General features: G+C 35.9%; 1 protein-coding gene across 5 annotated transcripts in view; it reads right to left on the bottom strand.

The window, feature by feature from the left end:
• Positions 1-20688, bottom strand: part of TBCK (TBC1 domain containing kinase) — a 243249-nt gene that overhangs the window by 83814 nt on the left and 138747 nt on the right. For all 5 annotated transcript variants that reach the window (XM_008267520.4, XM_008267519.4, XM_070047778.1 and 2 more), the window contains exon 23: positions 9158-9333. In XM_008267520.4, the coding sequence (XP_008265742.2) occupies positions 9158-9333 (176 nt within the window). The remainder of the gene's footprint in view (positions 1-9157; positions 9334-20688) is intronic.

Here is a 20688-nt window from a genome sequence, read left to right as displayed (position 1 = left end):
GTTTATTCCTTGATGAGGCACAGGGAAGTGAATGAATCTTATTTACCACTGTATCCCAATTGCCTATTCACAATACCTGGCATAAAAGTTAATCAATCAATATTAACACTTAAAATTTTACTCTATTTTTATCAGAAAATATATCTGGAAAACAGTCCTCAAAATATCCTATGTTAATTTGTTGAAAGTGCATATTTGAGTCTCTATGCACACCCCATAACCACCAAATCTATCTCAAAGTGTTGGCTCCTAGAATCTAGATTCTTACTATGGTTCTTGGATGATTCCTAGCAAGATACAAGTGTGTAGTGTTCTTGCAACTCATGTCCTTGCAACCAAACAGATATATTTGTCCACCAGAGGAAAAAAATACTGATAAAACATTCAACTCTCTGGTTATAATAATGTTATTTTATATTGATTTTTTAATATTTTTTTATAAAACAGGCCTTCAAAAAGTTCATGCAAAATCCAAATTATGAAAAACACATGCCCGAATTTCAAGAATCTTTGCACCAAAATAAATGTATTTTTTAATTTTTACTAACTTTTTTTTTTTTTTTTTTTTGACAGGCAGAGTGGACAGTGAGAGAGAGAGAGAGAAAGGTCTTCCTTTGCCGTTGGTTCACCCTCCAATGGCTGCCGCGGCCACCGCGCTGATCCGATGGCAGGAGCCAGGAGCCAGGTGCTTTTCCTGGTCCCCCATGGGGTGCAGGGCCCAAGCACCTGGGCCATCCTCCACTGCACTCCCTGGCCACAGCAGAGAGCTGGCCTGGAAGAGGGGCAACTGGGACAGAATCTGGCGCCCCAACCGGGACTAGAACCCGGTGTGCCGGCGCCACTAGGCGGAGGATTAGCTTAGTGAGCCGCGGCGCCGGCCTTTTACTAACTTTTTAAGGTATCTTCATAGTAGTCTACATGTGTTGTTATTTATATGTAACCTTTTACAGTCATTTAACTTTGCTTTCATAAACAAAATCACACCCTGTTACACTACTCAACAATCTCACCCTACCTACTCCCCAGACTCTTCTTTTGTCTTTCCAGCCAAGAGGTAGCCACTTCTCTCTCTTCTTGGCTCATCTACCCCTTCTTACTTCATTATGTGAAAGCAGTTCTATTCAGCAGAAATAGCCTTTAATGGCGTTTCCAAGTTCATTCATATGAAAATAAAGAGTCAAAATCTGAGGACCCAAAAAAATTTACATTCTCTAGTAACACTTTATAATATTTTCTCCCTTAAAAACAGTAAAAGATAACCCTGTTACATCAACTCAGAATGTACATAGTGATTGAATTTGTAATTTCAGCATGTATAATATATAAGTATGTGTGAATATGAGTATAAACACAGTTGTTATATAATGTGGAAAGCATCAGAAATTGAAAGTATTGAACCATTCCATTCTCCCTTCTGAAAACTTAAAAATATGAAAAATTAACAATTTTGCTTAAAGAAAAGGAAATGGTAAAGAAATGTTGATAGATATTAAGGAAAAAAACAAAGGAAAGGTAATGATTGCTTTCTTTAAAAAAAAAAAAAAGCTTTCTTCATTTTCTTTTTCTCCACACCCCTCCCCCAAATTTCAAGAGAATTTTTACTAAGTTTTGTCCATTCTGTATTGAGTATCTAGTACATGCCAGGCACTGGATAATTATTTATTTATTTATATAAAGAGAACAGACTATAAGTATTTCATATATACAATATTAAGCCCCTAATGATACTTCCTACCTACCCCCATTTCAGCCTTTCCTTTTTTTCATTTAATTTTTCCAATAACATTTTTTCAATTTATTTGTAGCCACAGGCTTAATCTTCCATCAAATAAAGAATTCAACAAGTAGAAAGAACACTGTTTACAGGAGTACAGACAAGGCTATAAACAATAATCAAATCTCAATGTCAATTTCACTCACATATATTAAAATTTATTTGTACTGTATATATTACCTACCACAAATCAAAGAAAACATATATTTATCTTTTGGGGCCTGGCTTATTTCACTTAGCATAATGGTCTTCAGTTGCATATATTTTGTTGCAGAAGACAGGATTACTTTCCTTTTTTATGGTGGAGTAGTAGTCTGTCCTATACATATACCGTATTTTCTTTATCTATTCATCAGTTGATGGACATCTGGGTTGATACCGAATCTTAGCTCTTGTAAGTTGAGCTACTATAAAGAGGAGTACAGATAACTCTTTCATATGCTGATTTCATTTCCTTTGGGTAAATTCCCAAGAGTAAGGTGGCTGGGTCATATGGTAGATCAATTTTCATATTTATGAAGAATCTCCATCCTGTCTTCCATAATGATTGTACTACTTTAAATTCCCACGAACAATTTACAGGGGTACCTTTTTCTCCAGACCTTCAACAGCATTAATTTTTTTTGTTTAACTTTTGGTTGAAAGCCATTTTAACTGAGATGAGGTGAAGCCTCATTATGGTTTTTAGTTGCATTTCCCTGATGGCTAGTGATCTTGAGCATTTCTTCATCTGTCTGTTGGACAGTTGTATTTCATCCTTTGAAAAATGGCTATTCATTTCCTTTGCCCATTTCTTAACTAGGAAATGTTTGTTTTGTTTCTGAAGCTCATATATTCTGGATATTAATCCTTTATCAGATGTATAGTTTGGAAATATTTATCCCATTCTTTATGGTTGCCCCTACTTTCTTGAGTGTTTCCTTTGCTTTACAGAACCTTCTTAGTTTGATGCAGTCCCATTTTTCTGTTTCTGCTTTTATTGCCTGTGCTTCTGGGGTCTTATTCAAGAAGTCTTTGCCTATGCCAATGTTTTTGCAGTGTTTCTCCCATATATTCCTCTAGTAATTTGATCATTTCAGGTTTTAGGTTTAGAATCTTGGTCCATTGTGAGTTGATATTTGTAGAGGGTATAAGGTAAGGGTTTTGTTTCATATTTCCATATATGGAGATTCAATTTTCCAAACACCATTTCATCCTTTTTCCAAGGCGTGATTTTAGCTCATTTATCCAAGATTAAGATTTAGATGTATGGATTGATTTCTGTGTTCTCTAATCTGTTCCACCTGCCTCTATGTATATTTTTGTGCTAATATCAGGCTGCTTTAATTATAACTGCTCTGCAGTGTGTCTTGAAATGTGGTATTTTGATGCCTCCAGTTTTGTTTTTGTTGTTAAACATTGCTTTAGCTATTCAGGGTCTCTTGTGTTTCCATGTGAATTTTAGGGTCATTTTTTCTAGATCTGAGAAGCATGTTTTAGTATTTTGATTGGGATCCTGTGAATCTGTAAATTGCTTGGAGTAGTATGGATATTTTGATGATATTAATTCTTCTAAACCATAAACCCAGAAGATATTTCCATTTTTTTGTTATCTCCTATTTTTTTCTTAATGTTTTGTGATTTTCATTATAGAGATTTTTTATGTCCTTAGCTAAATTTATCCCAAAGTATTTAATCTTTTGTAGCTATTGTGAATGGGAATGACTGACAAGTTCCTTCTCAGCCATGGCATTATTTGTGTATATGAATGTTATTAATTTTTTGTATTGATTTTATATTCTGCCTCTCTGCCAAACTCTCTTAGGATTTCCAATACTCTTCTCAAGGAGCCTTTTGTTTCCCCTATATATAGGATCATGTTATCTGGAAACGAGAATAATTTGACTTCTTATTTTCCCATTAGTAACCTTTTGATTTTTTTTTCTTGCCTAATGGCTAAAACTTCCAGGACTATATTGAATAGCAATGGTGATTATGGGCACCATTGTCTAGTTCCAGATCTTAGTGGAAATATTTCCAACTTTTCCCCTTTCAATAAGATGCTGGCTGTTGGTTTGTCATAAATTGCCTCAAATGTGTTGAGGAATGTTTCGTCTATACCCCATTTGCTTAAGTTTTTCATCATGAAAAGATGTTTTATTTTATCAAATCTTCCTCTGCATCTATTGAGATAACCATGTTTTTATTATTCAGTTTGTTAATGTGATGTATCATGATTATTGATGTGCATATATTGAACCATCTCTGGGATGAATCCAGTTCTCTCTGTGTAACTCTGACTTTCAAATAAATAGATAAATAGATCATAATAAAAAATTTTGGTAGAATTCAGCAATGAAGCCTAGTCCTAGGCTTTTCATTGTTCAGAGGGTCTTTATTACTGATTCAACCTGTCTTGGTTATTGGTCTATTTAGGTTTTATGTATCTTCATGCCTCAATTTTTTCTTCTAGCCCAAAAGCTCAGCACTGACCTGCAACCATCAAATAATAGACCTCACATGAATCCTGTCCAGGCCTGTACTACCTCCCATCACCCACTTCCTAGCTGTGTTCCAGGCCAGTCCCTCAGAATGGTCTTCAGAAGATTGGACAACAATTGGTGGAACTCCAGGTTCATGACAGCTCCCTCATCCTATCCTCCTGGGAAACCAACTCTTCCTCCTCTTAATGCTCCTGTCCCAGAGTCAACAGAAGGACCCTGTTCCCAATTCTGATTTAGTGTCCTCTGTAAGGACCATCGGGTCTCTTCCTCCTTTGAGGAGAGTGACTGGGAGTGAGACCCAAATGGAAGGGAAAAGACAAACTCTAGCCTCAGGTGACTTGGGGATGGTAGTTGGACTGCGGAGGGGAGAGATGCAGGGAGCAGGCTGTATCTGTTGACTCAGAATGTCTCAGGTGTTGAACAAGAGCATCATGGCAGCCAGAGATAATGCTGGGATCAGACATGTATATTACCTATTTGAATTATGTCAATTACATTTCATTTCCATTGAAATTTAATTGGCTAATAATGGCTTTTACATGAAAGTTATTATATAATTGAGTTGACATGGAGGACTGGTATGAATGTATAACAAATATTAAATTACTCATCTGCATTTATTGTTCAGATAACTGTATTTTGGGACACTAGCTATTCTTTGGGTCTGCATCTGTGAAGCAGTGCTCAGCTCTTAGAGGAGTTATTGATTCTGGATGTGTCTGAGGAAATCACCAAGCTGAATGTCCTCTACACTATGTATTTTCAGCTATTCTTTGTACACATGTATTTTTAAAACTTCTTTCAGTGTCAATAAAATTATCTAAATATGGTATTAAAAGATTAAATGACATTCCTATTTTAAAAAATCAAGTATAATTTCAGGTATATAGCAAATGTCAGTAATATTAATTCTCTCCTACATTGGTTGTTACTGAAACTCCAAATTTTGGTTTATTAATATCTTTTTTTAAAGATTTAGTTTATTTATTTAAAAGGTAGGATGACAGAGGCAAAGACAGAGAGAAGGAGATCATCCATCCATTGGTTCACTCCTGAAATGGCCACAATCGTCAGGCTGGACCAGGTAAAAGCTAAGAGCCAGGAACTCCATTAGGGTCTACCCTGTGGGTGCAGGAGTCCACGTAATTAGACCATCTCTGCTGCTTTCCCAAGCATTTTAGCAGGAAACTGGATCTTTGAAGTGGAGCACCCAGGACTCAAGCAGCACACTCCGATATGGATCTGACATTGCAGACAGCAGCTGCAATGGCATGACACACAACACTGACCACAGCGATAGTAAAACTAGACAAATAGACAAACAGGATTATATTTAACACAGAAGTTTCTACATAGCAAAAGAAACAATAGAATGAAGAGACATCCATCAGAATGGAAAAAAAATATTTGCAAGCTACCTATCCAACAAAGGATTAATATCCAGAATATATCAACAACTCAAAAAACTCAACAAGAAACAACCAATCCAGTTAAGAAATGAGCAAATGACCACAGCAGTTCCCAAAAGAAGAAATACAGTCAACAAATACATTAAAATAGTATTCAACATCACTAGCCATTAGGGAAATGCCAATCAAAACCTCAATGATATATCATCTCACCCATTTCAAAATTGCTATTATCCTAATGACAGAAAGTAACAAATTCTGACAAGGATATGGAGAAAGGGGAACTCATATACCCTGTTGGTATAAAGGTAAATTAATGAAGCCACTGTGGAAAACAGTCTGGAGATTTAACAACTAGAATTAGAACTGCCATATGAATCAGCAACCCCACTACAGGGTATAATACCAGAAACTCATAAACATGTTGTATCAAAGAGATACCTGCACCACCATGTTTACCGCACAATATGGAAGAGGCATGATATGTTATCAACCAAGGTGTCCATCATCAGATGAATGAATAAAGAAAACATGGTGTGTGTGTGTGTGTGTGTGTGTCTGTACACACAATAGAATTTATTCAGATATAAAAAGAATGAAATTCTATCATTCACAACAAAACAGTTTCATCTGAAGGACCTCATGTTGAGTGAAATAATTCAGACACAGAAGGACAAACACTTCATGTTCTCCCTAATAATGTGGGAGCTAACATTAAAAAGGAAAAAAAAAATCACAAACAAAAAAACAAAGAGATGACTCTATCAGCATTGCTGCAACACAATTTTGTCAAAATTTGTTTTACATCTTTATCAAACCAATAGTTAAGAACAATATACTACTGGGGCTGGTGCTGTGGTATAGGGGTAAAGCCTCAAATTGCAGTGCTGGCATCCAATATGGGCACTGGTTTGTGAGCCAGCTGCTCCACTTCTGATCCAGCTCTCTGCTATAGCCTGGGAAAGCAGTAAAAGATGGCTCAAGCCCTTGGGCCCTTGCACCCATGTGGGAGACCTGGAAGAAGCTCCTGGCTCCTGGCTTTGGATTGGCACAGCTCCGGCCGTTGCAGCCAATTGGGGAGTGAACCAGTGGATGGAAGACTTCTCTCTCTTTCTGCCTCTCCTCTCTCTGTATAACTCTGACTTTCAAATAAATACAATAAATCTTTAAAAAAAAAAGAATGATACAATACTATAGTTTTGATGATCTGTGATTCTTTTGAAATTACTCTATATGAGTGAAATGGACATATTTTCATTTGATTATTATTTATAGCCCTTGCCAATATTCTTGCTGAACTATACTCTTTTTACTTTGTACTAGTTGAACTCTATTTGCTCTTTATTTAGTGGAGCATTAAAATTTTGACTATAAATTAAATTAAATTAAAAATTGTTATCTCAAAAATCAAAAAAGCAAGAAATGAAGGAAGGAAGAAAGAGAGAGAGAGGGAGGGAAACTGGAGTGTCATATTCTAAAGAATTCTATCTATCAACTAAAATGAAGTTGCTATCTTTGTATTATCATCAAATTAACATGAGAATTGATGAGAATTGTGTTATAATTATAATCATGCATTTGCTGTGACCCTGAGAATCTAATATATTAACAAACTCCTTTAAAAAATGCCTATCTGCCAAAGGTTGTTTTTCTACTAAAAAGATGTTTCTCTGCTAGGAAGAGGATAGAATTTATAATTTGGAAAAAAAAAAAAAAGAAACCATGAAACAAGTTCATTTTATCTAGAACTGTTGCATTTTAAAGTTTTAAATTATCTTATAGGTCATTTAGGATAATCCAATATATGATACTAAAATCTGGTGGATTACCTGTGATGTGGAGAACTTACTTTCTTTTGGGGAGGCTTAATCTGTTTTTGGAAAACTACAATATAAATATATATTTAAAAGGGTAGGTTTTTATTCTTGTTGCACCTATTAGGCTGTTTTAGAAATATCTTATTGTAGTTTTTCATATCTATTCATGTAGCTGTTTTTCTCTGCGTTTTCTGTATTTATAGAGGCAGAGATTGTAACTGATAAAAATGCTCTATATTCAACCATGATCAAAGTCATGTTTATAAATGTCTTTAATAAATATGATTTGATTATGATGGGAAAATATGAAAACATGTATACACTCATACATTTGGGAATATGAAAAATCATAGGAAGTGCCAAGTGGTGAAAAGTGTGAATTCATGCAAAAACATCTAACTGCAAATATCTACTGTTTAACATACATTAAATAAGATGTAAAAATGTTTCATTATTAGAATATTACCTTCTATGAATAAAGTCTACGCAATTAAATTTATGATATCTGAAAACAAATTTGCATATTGCTTGATGGATAACAGAATGTCCCAAATATATGATTATTATAGCTGAAAGCTAGGTTGATCACATTTATAAATTATCTTTACTAAATATGACAATCCTTAAAAATGTGAATGGAACAGTTTTTCAAAACATTGTTTCTTTTGTCAACTAACAATAAATAAGTTCCTATTTTTAAACAATCCTCAGTCTTTCCCTATTTTTAATTTTTTCTAAAAAAAGATTTATTTATTTATTTGAAAGGCAAAGTGGCAGGGGAGTGGGAGAGAAGAAAGAGAGGGAGAGAAATAAAGATAGAAATCTATTTTCTATCAGTTGTTTCATTCCCCAAATGGCTGTAATAGCCAGGTCTGGGCCAGGCTGCAGGGAGAAGTCAGAAATTTAATCCTGGTCTCCCACGTGGGTGGCAGGGGCCCTGCTCTTGGGTCATCAGACATTGCCTTCCCAGGTGCATTAGCTGGAATGCTGGATGGGAAGGGGAGCAGTCAGGACTCAAACAGGCATTCTTACGTGAAATGTGAGTGTCACAACTGGCAGTTTTTCCCACTGTTCCACAATGCTGGTCCCTCTCCATTTTTAATTATTCCTTTGCTTCTATCTATAAGCTACCTTACCAGTTGCTATATAGATACTGTGTAAATTTTCTATGATTTACAGATTTATGAAAGCTGTTATTGATTTCTGTTTTTATATCATGTCATTGTGAAATGATCCTTCACATGATTCTTAAATTTGTTAAGACAAACTTGGTGACCTACCATCTCCTATCCTGGGGAATGTCCCATGTACTGAATAAGCTTTATTATTTTATATGTTTTTGTTTTACTAGTTAGCATATTTCACCTGAAGAATTCCCTTTAGCATTTTTGTAAGGCAGGTCTAGTGATGATAAATATCTCTATCTCTTTTTTTCCCCCCAATAAAGTCTTTCCTTACTTTCCAAAAGGGTAGAAACAGACACTCTGATTGCATAGATAATAAAGCAAAACTTTCTATCTATAGGAATACGTTGGAAAAATCTTCCTAATTGTAGAACCAAATAGACACAAAGATTTTCTGAAATATTTGTATGAATGCAATCATATGTTAGAAAAAAAGACATAAAAAGGATATATAAATGACAATATTAATAATAATAATGAAAATACATACCAGATCTGACTTCGGTGGGTCTGGACACTCAGCAGAGAAATAAGGTGCTGAACTTCTGACTCCACTACTGTCAGAAGTTGGTTTTGGAGGCTGAGCATGCTGTCTATAAGTAGCACTTTTAGGAGTCCAACAAAACAAGTTGATTGATTCTCGAACACAGCGTTCAATGTCGATTTCTAGACAGAAAAATGGCAAAAGGAATTTGGATTGCTTTGTTAGTGTAAAAAACTCCATCTATTCTAAATGTATTTATCCAAATAAAGCTAATAACTAATTAGAAAAAATGTCAGTTAAAAAATAGATATTAATTATCATATTTATAACCAAGACAGTAAAGGAACATTTGGCATCATTATATGTATACATGTATTTAAATATATACTTGCTTTTTTAGGTGTGCATTTTACTTGGTATTTTCATTCACATACTCATATACACATAAATATGCTTATTTCAGTATATCATTGTTCAAACCACACAAAATATAACACATTTCCTTATATTAAAATCTGCTCTATTTATATTGATAATGTTTTTACATTCCCAAAGTAAAACAAAGATGGTAGAGGGGAGGCTAGAATTTGGGACCATGACTATTAGTAAAGTGCACTGACATGTTCATTGGTATTTATTAAAGATTCTTGATGAGGGGCCGGTACTGTGGTGCAGTAGGTTAATCCTCCACCTGCAGTGCCGGCATCCCATATGGATGCAGGTTCTAGTCCCGGCTGCTCCTCTTCCCATCCAGCTCTCTGCTATGGCCTGGGAAAGCAGTAGAAGATGGCCCAAGTGCTTGGGCCTCTGCAGCCACGTGGGAGACCAGGAAGAAGCTCCTGGCTTCAGATCGGCACAGCTCCAGCCGTTGCGGCCATTTGGGGAGTGAACCAACGGAAGGTAGACTTTTCTCTCTGTCTCTTCCTCTCACTGCCTTTAACTTGCCTCGCAAATAAATAAATAAAATCTTAAAAAAAATAAAGATTTTTGATGAGGAATTAGTCATTCCTGTATGCAGAAATTAGAGAGTTCACACAAAGGCATTAGAAATCAAGAAGTTGGGGGCTGGCACTGTGGCGTAGTGGGTTAACACCCTGGCCTGAAGCGTCAGCATCCCTTATGGGCACCGGTTCTAGGCCCGGCTGCTCCTCTTGCACACCAGCTCTCTGCTATGGCCTGGGATAGCATTAGAAGATGGCCCAAGTCCTTGGGCCCCTGTACCCATGTGAGAAGCTCCTGGCTCTGGATTGGCGCAGCTCCAGCTGTCGCAACCATCTGGAGAGTGAACCATCGGATGGAAGACCTCTCTCTCTGTCTCTACCTCTCTGTAACTCTTTCAAATAAATAAAATAAATCTTTAAAAAAAAAAGAAATCAAGAAGTTGGCTAAGATAAAGGAGTTGAGCATTGATGAGCTTTTCTTCCTTTATTTCTAAAATCTGTAAATAGCAGGTATACTCATTTTCTCTGTACAAGAATAAGTGTATCAGTTCAGATAAGCAATAAAGAAAAAATATATTATGGGTTAAGTTCTCTATTTCTCTGTTTGAAATGAAGGGCTTACAATATAAAGAGAAAAGGAAAAAGACATTGAGTAGATTCTGTGGATGGTGCATGAGTCATGCATTTCGAGTTGCCTTCCATTATAGGGTGAAGAATCCTTGCAAAAGTAAAGGGGAAAATGACATGTAATGAGCATCTATGAAGTGTCAGGCATTGTATACATTCACACAGTCCATTTAATATGCACAGTGATTCTTAAAGACAAGTGTTGTAATCTCCCTCTCTACACACCACCATTTCTGATAAAGAAACTAAGACATGAGAAAGCTTAGTAACTTAATGTTAAATTTATTACCATGAGCAGAATGTCTTAAGCTACCAACGGGTTATAAGGCATCTTTTGTATTTCCCAATTCATTTTAGTTTTGGAATATGGCCAAGGGGTCTGGAAAGACCAGTTACTCAATTAAGCATTCCTTTGCCTGTTATTGGTGATATTTGCCAACTTCACAGCTGGGTTCTTCCAGGGCTACACAAAGAGGTCAGACTTCATCATCTCACATGTTGTTCTTAAAAAAGAATCTATAATACAGAGTTAGACTAGCTTTGAGTCATGGTTGCATTTATTTGAGCAATGGTCAATATGGTGAAATGTATTTTTAAAAATGCCCCATAGCATTGTCAATTTGATATTTCACAAAGAGAAGTATGTAAACACAAGCTAGAAGAAATATCTTAAGGTAGGTCTTTCTACTCTGCTTAAAAAGAAAGAAATTCTCATTTATTTCAGAAAACTTTCAATTAAAACAGTTAAGATAAAGACTGGGTAGCTAAAGAGAGAAATTCTCAGGTATCTAAGTTTGTCTAGCAAACAAATGCAGAATCAAGAAAAAGGCAACTTGATACTAGTAAGCAAGCTTTCCAGAAGTTTTACTTGCCCTCCCTCTCTAGCTTGGTCATAGTCTTGAAGATGGCTATAGGGAGAGGTGGATGAGGAATGACCACAAAATGAATATGGAGTTTTCTTTGAGGGTGATTAAAATATTTTGAACTTAATATAGGCAATGGTTGTATAACATTGTGAATATATACTAAACATCAATGAACTATATAGCTTAAAATGATTAATTTTGGTAGGTGATTTTTAAAAAATCAATGGGCAGGATAAAGAAATCCCCCAAAATTATTGTTGAATTATGTCAAACTCTAGGTGCAGCTCATTTATAAGCCTGATTACCCATCTTCCTCCTCCTCATCTACATAAGCATACAGCAAACAGTGAATATGAGCATAGCACCTGGGGGTAGTTTACTTGGATTGGAACTCTGAAACTCTTACTAGATTATCATTGTGAATCTCTGTAAATCTGATTTCCTCCTCAGTCATTGAAATTAAATAACATATCATGGCACTATGTTGACTGGCATATAGTAAGTATGTAATAAATGTTGATTTTGGTGATATAGGGACTATTCTTAGTACTGTTTTTGTCTCTTATAGCATAATAAAGAACTCCTGTGTCTATAGACATCATATGCATAATAATAATAGTGATAATCTATTCAGTGACTGTTACACATCAGGTACTGTGTCTATATTTTCTTTAATTGTTTAGTAACATTGTACTTGTCAGAAACAAGAGTCTGCCAGCAAGAAGGCCATCACCTAATATGGCCCCTTGAATTTGGGCCAGAACTGTGAGCCCAAACAAACCTCTTCACTACATAACTTCATACATAACTTCACTACATAACAGACCAATATATCCTAGTTATACTTGATTCACTTCTTGACTGGGGTAACAAATTTTGACTTTTCATCCACATGTAAAATAAATTCCATTGCCAAAGGATACTATCATCAAAAAAATTCACATACAAGTTGACTTGCATTTAGCCAGATGAAGTGGAAGGTGAATTTGCAGGAAATATAAATATTTATAAAACAAGTGTATATTCACATGACAGAAGGGTCATGAAGCCACATTGAAATATCTGCACTTACAAAGGACATTTAACAGACATTTTGGGCAATATGATGGAAATATTTCCTTACCTACTCTAAAGTTCTCATCTCACAGTTAAAAATAACATGATTGATATTTAATATCAGGGCCGGCGCTGTGGCGCAGCAGGTTAAAGCCGTGGCCTGCAGCGCCGGCATCCCATATGGGCGCCATATGGTTCGAGTCCCGGCTGCTCCATTTCTGATTCAGCTCTCTGCTATGGCCTGGGAAAGCAGTAGAAAGATGGCCCAAGTCCTTGGGCCCCTGCATCCGCGTGGGAGACCTGGAGGAAGCTCCTGGCTCCTGGCTTCGGATCACCTCAGCTCTCGCCATTGCGGTCATTTGGGGAGTGAACCAGCAGATAGAGGACCTCTCTCTCTGGCTCTACCTCACTCTGTAACTCTGTCTTTCAAATGAATAAAATAAATCTTTTAAAAATATTTAATATCATCCTTTGTTCAAGCTCATAATTTTGTCTTGTGAACTAGGTAGAGAATAACTAGCCAATAGCACTGCTAAAGTTATGAAATATTCTTGTATATACAAAGCACAAGCATAAAACATGGCTTTATTTTTAACTCATTTACATTAAAATTTTTAACTCATTTACATGAAATGAGTTAAAATTTTTAAAAATCAAGCATTTATTTGATGTTCATTGAGAAAGGACTACCATGTGCAAAAAAAGAAATGGCCAATAACTTGAGGTTTTTATTTACTAGCAAATACTGCTACTTTTATATTTAAAAATGAGCTTCTGAGGAAGTCAGCAGTGAAGAGCTGAAACTGACTGAAACTTTTGAAACTGCTGATGTGGAATTGTTTAATTAACAGAAATCTACTTTTGTAAGCAAATAGCATGATTCTTCATGTAGTAAAAGGGATAGGATTTGGATTCAAAATGTTAATTACTAACTTATATAATATTTAGTGGTCCACAACATTATAACCTGGCTATTGCAAGGGCAAAACAGAGGTACTTAACAGTTTTGATTTTTATATGACTACAAAATATAAAAAATGTGGGTTTTTTTTGAAAGTCATTTTACAGATTATCTATACTACTCAAATTTTCTCTCTCTCTTTTTAAAGATCAGTTATTGGGGCTGGTGCTGTGGCGTAGCAGGTAAAGCTGCTGTCTGCAGTGCTGGCATCCCTTTTGGGCGCTGGTTGAGATCCTGCTGCTCCACTTCCGATCCATTTCTCTACTATGGCCTGGGAAAGCAGTAAAAGATGGTCCAAGTCCTTGAGCCCCTGCACCCGTGTGGGAGATCTGGAAGAAGCTCCTAGATCCTGCCTTCAGATCAGCACAGCTCCAACTGTTGTGGCCAACTTGGGAGTGAACCAGTAGATGGAAGACCTCTCTGTCTCTGCATCTCCTTCTCTAACTCTGACTTTCAAATAAATAAATAAATAAATCTTTAACAGAAAAAAAAGATCAGTTATTTATCTGAAAGGCAGAGTTATATATAGAGAGGGAGATAAAGAGGGCTCTTCATCTACTGGTTTACTACCCAAATGGCTATAACAAGCCCGGAGCTTCATCTGGTCTTCTACGTGTGTGCAGGCATCCAAGTTCTTAGCCATCTTCAGCTTCTCAGGCTGAAGCTCCCCATCTGCACCATCCCAGGCACAATTGCAGGAAGCTGGATGGGAAGTGGAGGATCTGGGAAAGGAACTGGCATCCAAATGGGATGCCAGTGTTGCAGGTGGCAGCTTAACCTGCTGTGCAACAATGCCAGCCCCACTGCTCATATTTTCCATTTGCAATCTAACTATTAAAGTCAGGTTTCCTCTAGGATCATTAATAACTTGCAATACAAGGTTAAATAAGATTTAAATAATGTTTCTCCATGCAAATGTGTCTATGAAGGCCTCCCTAATGCTTATTTAATTGAACTACAAGTGAGTTCTTACTGTATTCAAAGAATGGTATTAACTTCTGAGAGATGGTAGAAATGAGTAATGAGTGAGAAATTTTAGAGTTCGGTCCAGTCAGTATAAAACTTCACACTGAGCACTTTGAGTATTCAATTAAAAGTTTAAGACAAGTCACAGTCTTGGAATAAGTAAAAACGAAACAGAACCTGAAAGTATGTCATTGTAAAAATTAAAAATTAATGCTGAATAGAAAAATTTCCAAAGAAAACTGTCTTTCAAGTTGGTTTGATTAGGAAAATTTATCAAATCTTTAAGGATATTCTCACAATCTTAAATTCATTCTGAAGATGGGTAGAATACTTTTAACTTGTTTTAAGAGTATACCCTTAAATAACCCAAATGGAAACTAGTGTAATCTGGATGCCAACTTGAGAAAGCTATAAGAAAACAAAATTAAAAAGACATCTCATGAATAGTTATAAAAATATTTAATAAAATATTAGCTGAATGATGACCTGCCAAAGATATACAGATAAGCCTTGAAATCTATGAATATCTTATCCTAAACAGCAAAAGAACCTTGAGTATGTGATTAAGGATCTTGAGATAGACAATCATGAATTATCCAAGTGGATCTGAGGTAATTACAAGTAATCTTATAGGAAGGGGCAGGAGATGAGAGAAAGAGATTTGACAACACTCTGCACTGGCTTTACGGGGGCAGGGCGGGGGAGGGGGGGTCGGGCATAAACTGAAGACTGCAAGTGGCCTGTAGAAGCTGATGTAACAGTTGATGAAGGGAGTGCTATCAAAGTTGCTATCAAGGACTTACATCCTCCTGGCTGCTAATGCTCCTACAACACGTCAGTATCCCCAGTCCAGCCTTCTCTATCCAGAGGCCTTCCTCAGTTACTTCTTCCAAGACCTTCTTACTGGAGGGAAGGGAAAATTGACTTCAGCTTTTCCAGTATCACTCAGCACTTTTCCACTTCCAGATCTCTCCACCTGCCCTCTACCCAAACCTCAGATAGCCTCTTGTTCAGGGGCTCCCTTGGCAGGAAACAAGCTCCATGCCTGTGCTGATCCACCTACCCCCTGATAGGCATTGTTCCATGTGGAGAAACTGACCAAGAGAGATGGCTCTTTCTTTCAAGAAGTTTAGCTCCTTGCTTATACTATTACAGGAAGTGAATGTTAATTTAATTTCAGGTTGGCTTGTTGCCTTAATCAACTACTCCAACACCTGGAAGCTCAGCTAGCTTGAGCTCCATTCACCCCTTGACAATATTCATAAAAGAAAAACACTGATAAATTAAACCTCATTAAATATAAAAAATTACTTACCAAAAGACACAATTCAAAAGATAAAAAGACAAGCCAAGAACAGACAAAACTCTTCTACATTTATAGAATCCGAGAAGTGGTTGCTTATTAGAGACTGGGGGTTAGCAGGTGGTAAAAGGAATTTTCTTGGTGATGAAAATATTCTGTATCTTTGATGGCTTATTGACTATACTGTTATGTTTAACTGTCTACATGTTCTGAGAGGAAAGCTGAATTCCTTAAGGTCTATACATTTCATTGTTTGTAAATTTTACTTCCACTGAAAATGTTTATATACTGAAACAGATAAAAAAGAAAGCTCAAAGGGTATGTATCTTCTTTCTCTGTACAGTGTGTGTGTGTGATTTTTACAACTGGAATAGAATGGGAAGGCTAGGATTGGAGTTGTAGTAATATATTAAACCTGCTTATCTCAACAGCAGAGAATGAGGTGAATGGCAAAATATGCATGCTTCAAAAAAGTAAATTCTAAGGACAGTACTTAATGATTCTCTTTGGTTGATAACACCTCCAACATCATTTAATGTACTGAGATGAAGTATACTTATAGCTGATAGATGGGACATAGATTCTAGGTCTTTCAAAGATTCAATAAACTGGATAACCAGATCCACATTTAAGGATTGTTTGTAATGAGAATGATTTGTAGTGTAAGTAATGTAAAGATAGAGTGCTATTACTACACAAAGAGAGTTCTAAATCATTAGTAGCCTCTCAGGACTGTCACGAAATTTATTTTGGTAAAGAGCAAAATTCAATAGGTACTCCTTATCACATTCTTGAACTTATCCTTTAATAACTCCTGTCTTTCCATTGTTTAGACTCATATAATTTTATAGATTTATATTATAGGTTTATAATCCATCATCCATACTGCAGCCAGAATTGTTTTTAAAATGTAGAATCATGTAATTTTTCATCTTACAATTTTCCAATTGCATACAGAATAAAGCTCAAATTACCTATCATGTCAGGCAAGGCCTCCATAATCAGCATTCTGCATATTTCACCAATTTTTACCACCACCACCAGCATTATTCCAGTCCATCTACTCCAGCTACCTTTGCATCCTCATCCTACTCTCTGGTCTATTAATATCTTACTTACATTAAGATATCTATGCAGCCCAACACCTCTGTGTCATTCTTTTGCTAATTTTCAAAAAAAGATTTATTTGTTTGAAAGTAGAGGGTGTGTGGAGGGGGAGAGAGAGAGAGACAGAGAGGGAGGGATATCCTCTACATGGTGTTCACTCCTCAAATGGCCACAAAAGCCAGGGCTGGGCTAGTCCGAAGCTAGGAGCCAGGAGCTTCATCTAGGTCTCCCACATGGGTGCAGAAGCCCAAGCTTGGGCAATGTTCTGCTGCTTTCCCAGGTACATTAGCAGGGAGCTGGATCAGAAGTGGAGCAGCCAGGACTTGAATCACCCCCCATATGGGAAGCAGAGTTGAAGGCAGCAGCTTAACCCATTATGCCACAACACGGGTCCCACTATACACTTGATGTGATATAGTGAATGTTCTGGATACCACCTATGAAGTATTCTTTTTAAAAAAAATTTTATTTAAGTTATACAAATTTCATTTATCTCATATACAAAGATTTAGTAACATAGTGATACTTCCCATCCTACCTTCCCTCCTGCCCACACTCTTCTTCATCCTCCCTCTCCTGTTCCTTCTTTTAATTTTTACAAAGATATATTTTGTTTACTTTATGGTCATAATCTTTTGCTATTTTTCAAGCCCCAGTGTTTACTCTTCATCTTATCACAAGGTAGTACCTATCTTTGCTGCATGCCTGCTGTGTAGTAGTTTGCTAATCAAGTGTTTAAGGAGTAAACACTTGATTAAACTAAGGTCTAACAGAAAGTGACCAAGACTTCCTGACAACGAGTTCATCCACATTAGATGTTTCACAGCTTGAAAACAAGCTGAGTTTTTTCACTGGTAAACATTATGGTATGTTTCCCAAAAATAATGTATTGTTGCCTTGCTTTTCTGTTATCAACATAGTATTTTTCATTAGCTCCATGTATAGGAGTTCAGCCTTTCTGGCACTATAATTAATCTATATAATATCATTTGTATTATTTTCCTCAGGTGCTCCTTTGCATACACTTAGCTCATTCATGCTTTAAATCTCATAAAGATCACACACACACACACACACACACACACACAAATCCCTTCATGCTCCTGGCAGTTTTAGGGCGAAAAGAGCTTTTTAAACATGTCCATAGCCTATATCCTCCTTAACATGTCTTGCCCTGAAAGGAAACCCTTTAACCAGGCCCAATCTGGTATTTTACTAGATCAACAAGAGGAAATCCTAAACTCTGACTAGTCTTCAACTTAAACTTATCATTTTGTCATAAAAATTATCTAATAGTGCCTCAATTTCTCAATCTAACTGCCCCATAAAACTTGCAGCACATATCTAAAAGTTAACCATTCCTCACCCATTCCTAATGTTCCCCCATCTCCCAGCTCAGTTAAGGTACAGAGATCCATCCACACTAAAGATTCCACTGAATTCCAGATCCTATTGAGTCTACAGTACAGTTCTGAGACGGAAGTTGAATTCCTTAACTGAAAAGATTAGAGAACTAAAACAGAAGTCATTCAAGTGACTTAATTAAATACAGAAGTAATACCATATGTAATTCAGGTAACATAAGTCATCAATGTCATTCACAGTTAGAGAGTAATATTGGGTCAACCAGAAATAATTATGCAGGAATGCCCTAGGTCAGTACAAAGAAATGAGGGAAAAGTAGTAAGTTGTACACATATATACAAATACACTTATCATATACATACATATACACATTCACAGTAGCAAGTCACTAGATATTTGTTGAACCAATGAATATATTTTATAAACACAATCTTGGCTATGCCTAAGAGTGAAAGCATGGCACAACGTGTTACTGTGCCCCTACTTTAATTAATTAGCCTTCTAAATCCAGTGCGCATACAATAACTGGTACCTTTGAGGAACATCTATCATCTCTGCTGCTTAATGCTCACAATGAAGTGAGAAACAAATAGGAAACAGTAATAAACATTGCTGACATGTGAGTATTTAAACTGTTTTCCAGTCTCACATAATTGTCTTCATCAGTTAGCAGTTGAGTAAGTAAATATGATGCAAAGCAGCTGTGTAGATAACAGCACATGGCACACCTCAAGGAACAGAATAATGCAGAAGCTTGCAAGATTTAGCACACTGGGTCTGTTGTAAACATTATTTTCTTTATTTTACATTTGCTGGTGAATCAGAAATAGAACAAGAGCCTTTGATTTCTCTGGCAACTAGATCCTTGTGTTCAGGTTCGATAAGCAGTTTTCATTGTACTGAACGTTTGTACTGAAGTACTGAAATGGTCTGAATTTTTCAAAGTAATTAAGTGTAGTTTCCTGTAATTTAAGAAAATTTGATGTCATTTTCTCTATGCTACATCATTTCAAATAATTTGCCTATAAACGTCCTGTTGTATCATTCCTTTTTCTCTCCATTCTAATCTGTTTTCATTTATTTTGTGTTTTGTTTTGACTTAGCACACACTGCACATTTGAAAGGGACATGTAGTAGCAAGTCAGTATTCACTGTGTTGATAACAACACTTATGACAGGTAAACATCATACTACTTCCATTTTATGCTAAATGTGTAGACATATAGAGGCATGTAGAGAGATGAAATGTGACCCATGAGTACTACTACATTCGTATGGCACACTGGACAATAATTGTCAAATGTCACATTTAAACATACTTCAGTCCTTCCATTCTAACTTGTAATATTATCAGCACTATATGTGGAAAATTTTAATCATACTTTCTGACTCAGGACTTTGTGGTTAATTTCCTTTAAAATACCTGAAAAGTGAAAACTGATCAGTATATTTTAAGTGTCCTGCAAACCTAAGCACAGAGAAATACTCAGTAGTCAAACAAAAGTGAACTAATTCCATCTTTGGTATCTTGAAACAAAATATTTTTAATAACATTGATCTAAACTATAATTTTTGGACTCTTCAGAAAAATCATAAAGCAGAAATTTTTGTCAATCATAAAACAGTTGCATCCTCTTTTGCTGCAAATGCCAGGATTTCATTCTTTTTTACGGCTGAGTAATATTCCATCATGCATAAATGTCACATGATCATTATGCTAAGTGAAATAACCCAGGCCCCCAAAGATGTATATCACATGTTTTCTACTATCTGTGGCAGTTAATATATAGAGAGTATAAAGACTGTATGACTATCAAATCATTTACTATATAGTTAAAAATACTGCTTCACTGAATCATCCCATATAAAAGACAATATACTCTTTTTTTTTTGCTATGTCAAACAAAAAAAAATGGGAAGGGAGAAGGAAAAGTGAGGACTTTTGTGGTACTACTACTGTTTTGTTCTTAATTTGAGTGTTGGTTTTGAGTGTGGTCAGAGGACAAAAAACACATTTTTATGTACATGTTTTGAATTTCTTGGTATACATACATATTTCAATAAAAAGTTTTTTTTAATAATATTAGAATTGTACCTGTGAAATACATGAAATCTGTTCTCTTTATATTAATTTTATTAAAGAAATTATAAAACAAGCTATAGTGAATAGCTTTCGTATCAGATTCGTTAAAACTTGGCACTGGGTTTCAGATGTATTAGTATAAAAATCTACTCTTCATTCAATGTAAGCAGAAAATTCTGATAAACTCTGACCCTATTTTTATCTATAGTTCTCAACATAATAGGAAACATTTCTTTTCACATCTACCTATTTACATGTTGCA

This window comes from Oryctolagus cuniculus, chromosome 8, assembly GCF_964237555.1.
Source record: "Oryctolagus cuniculus chromosome 8, mOryCun1.1, whole genome shotgun sequence".
In the NCBI taxonomy this organism is placed as follows: domain Eukaryota; kingdom Metazoa; phylum Chordata; class Mammalia; order Lagomorpha; family Leporidae; genus Oryctolagus; species Oryctolagus cuniculus.
This window is presented reverse-complemented; position numbering and strand designations above follow the sequence as displayed.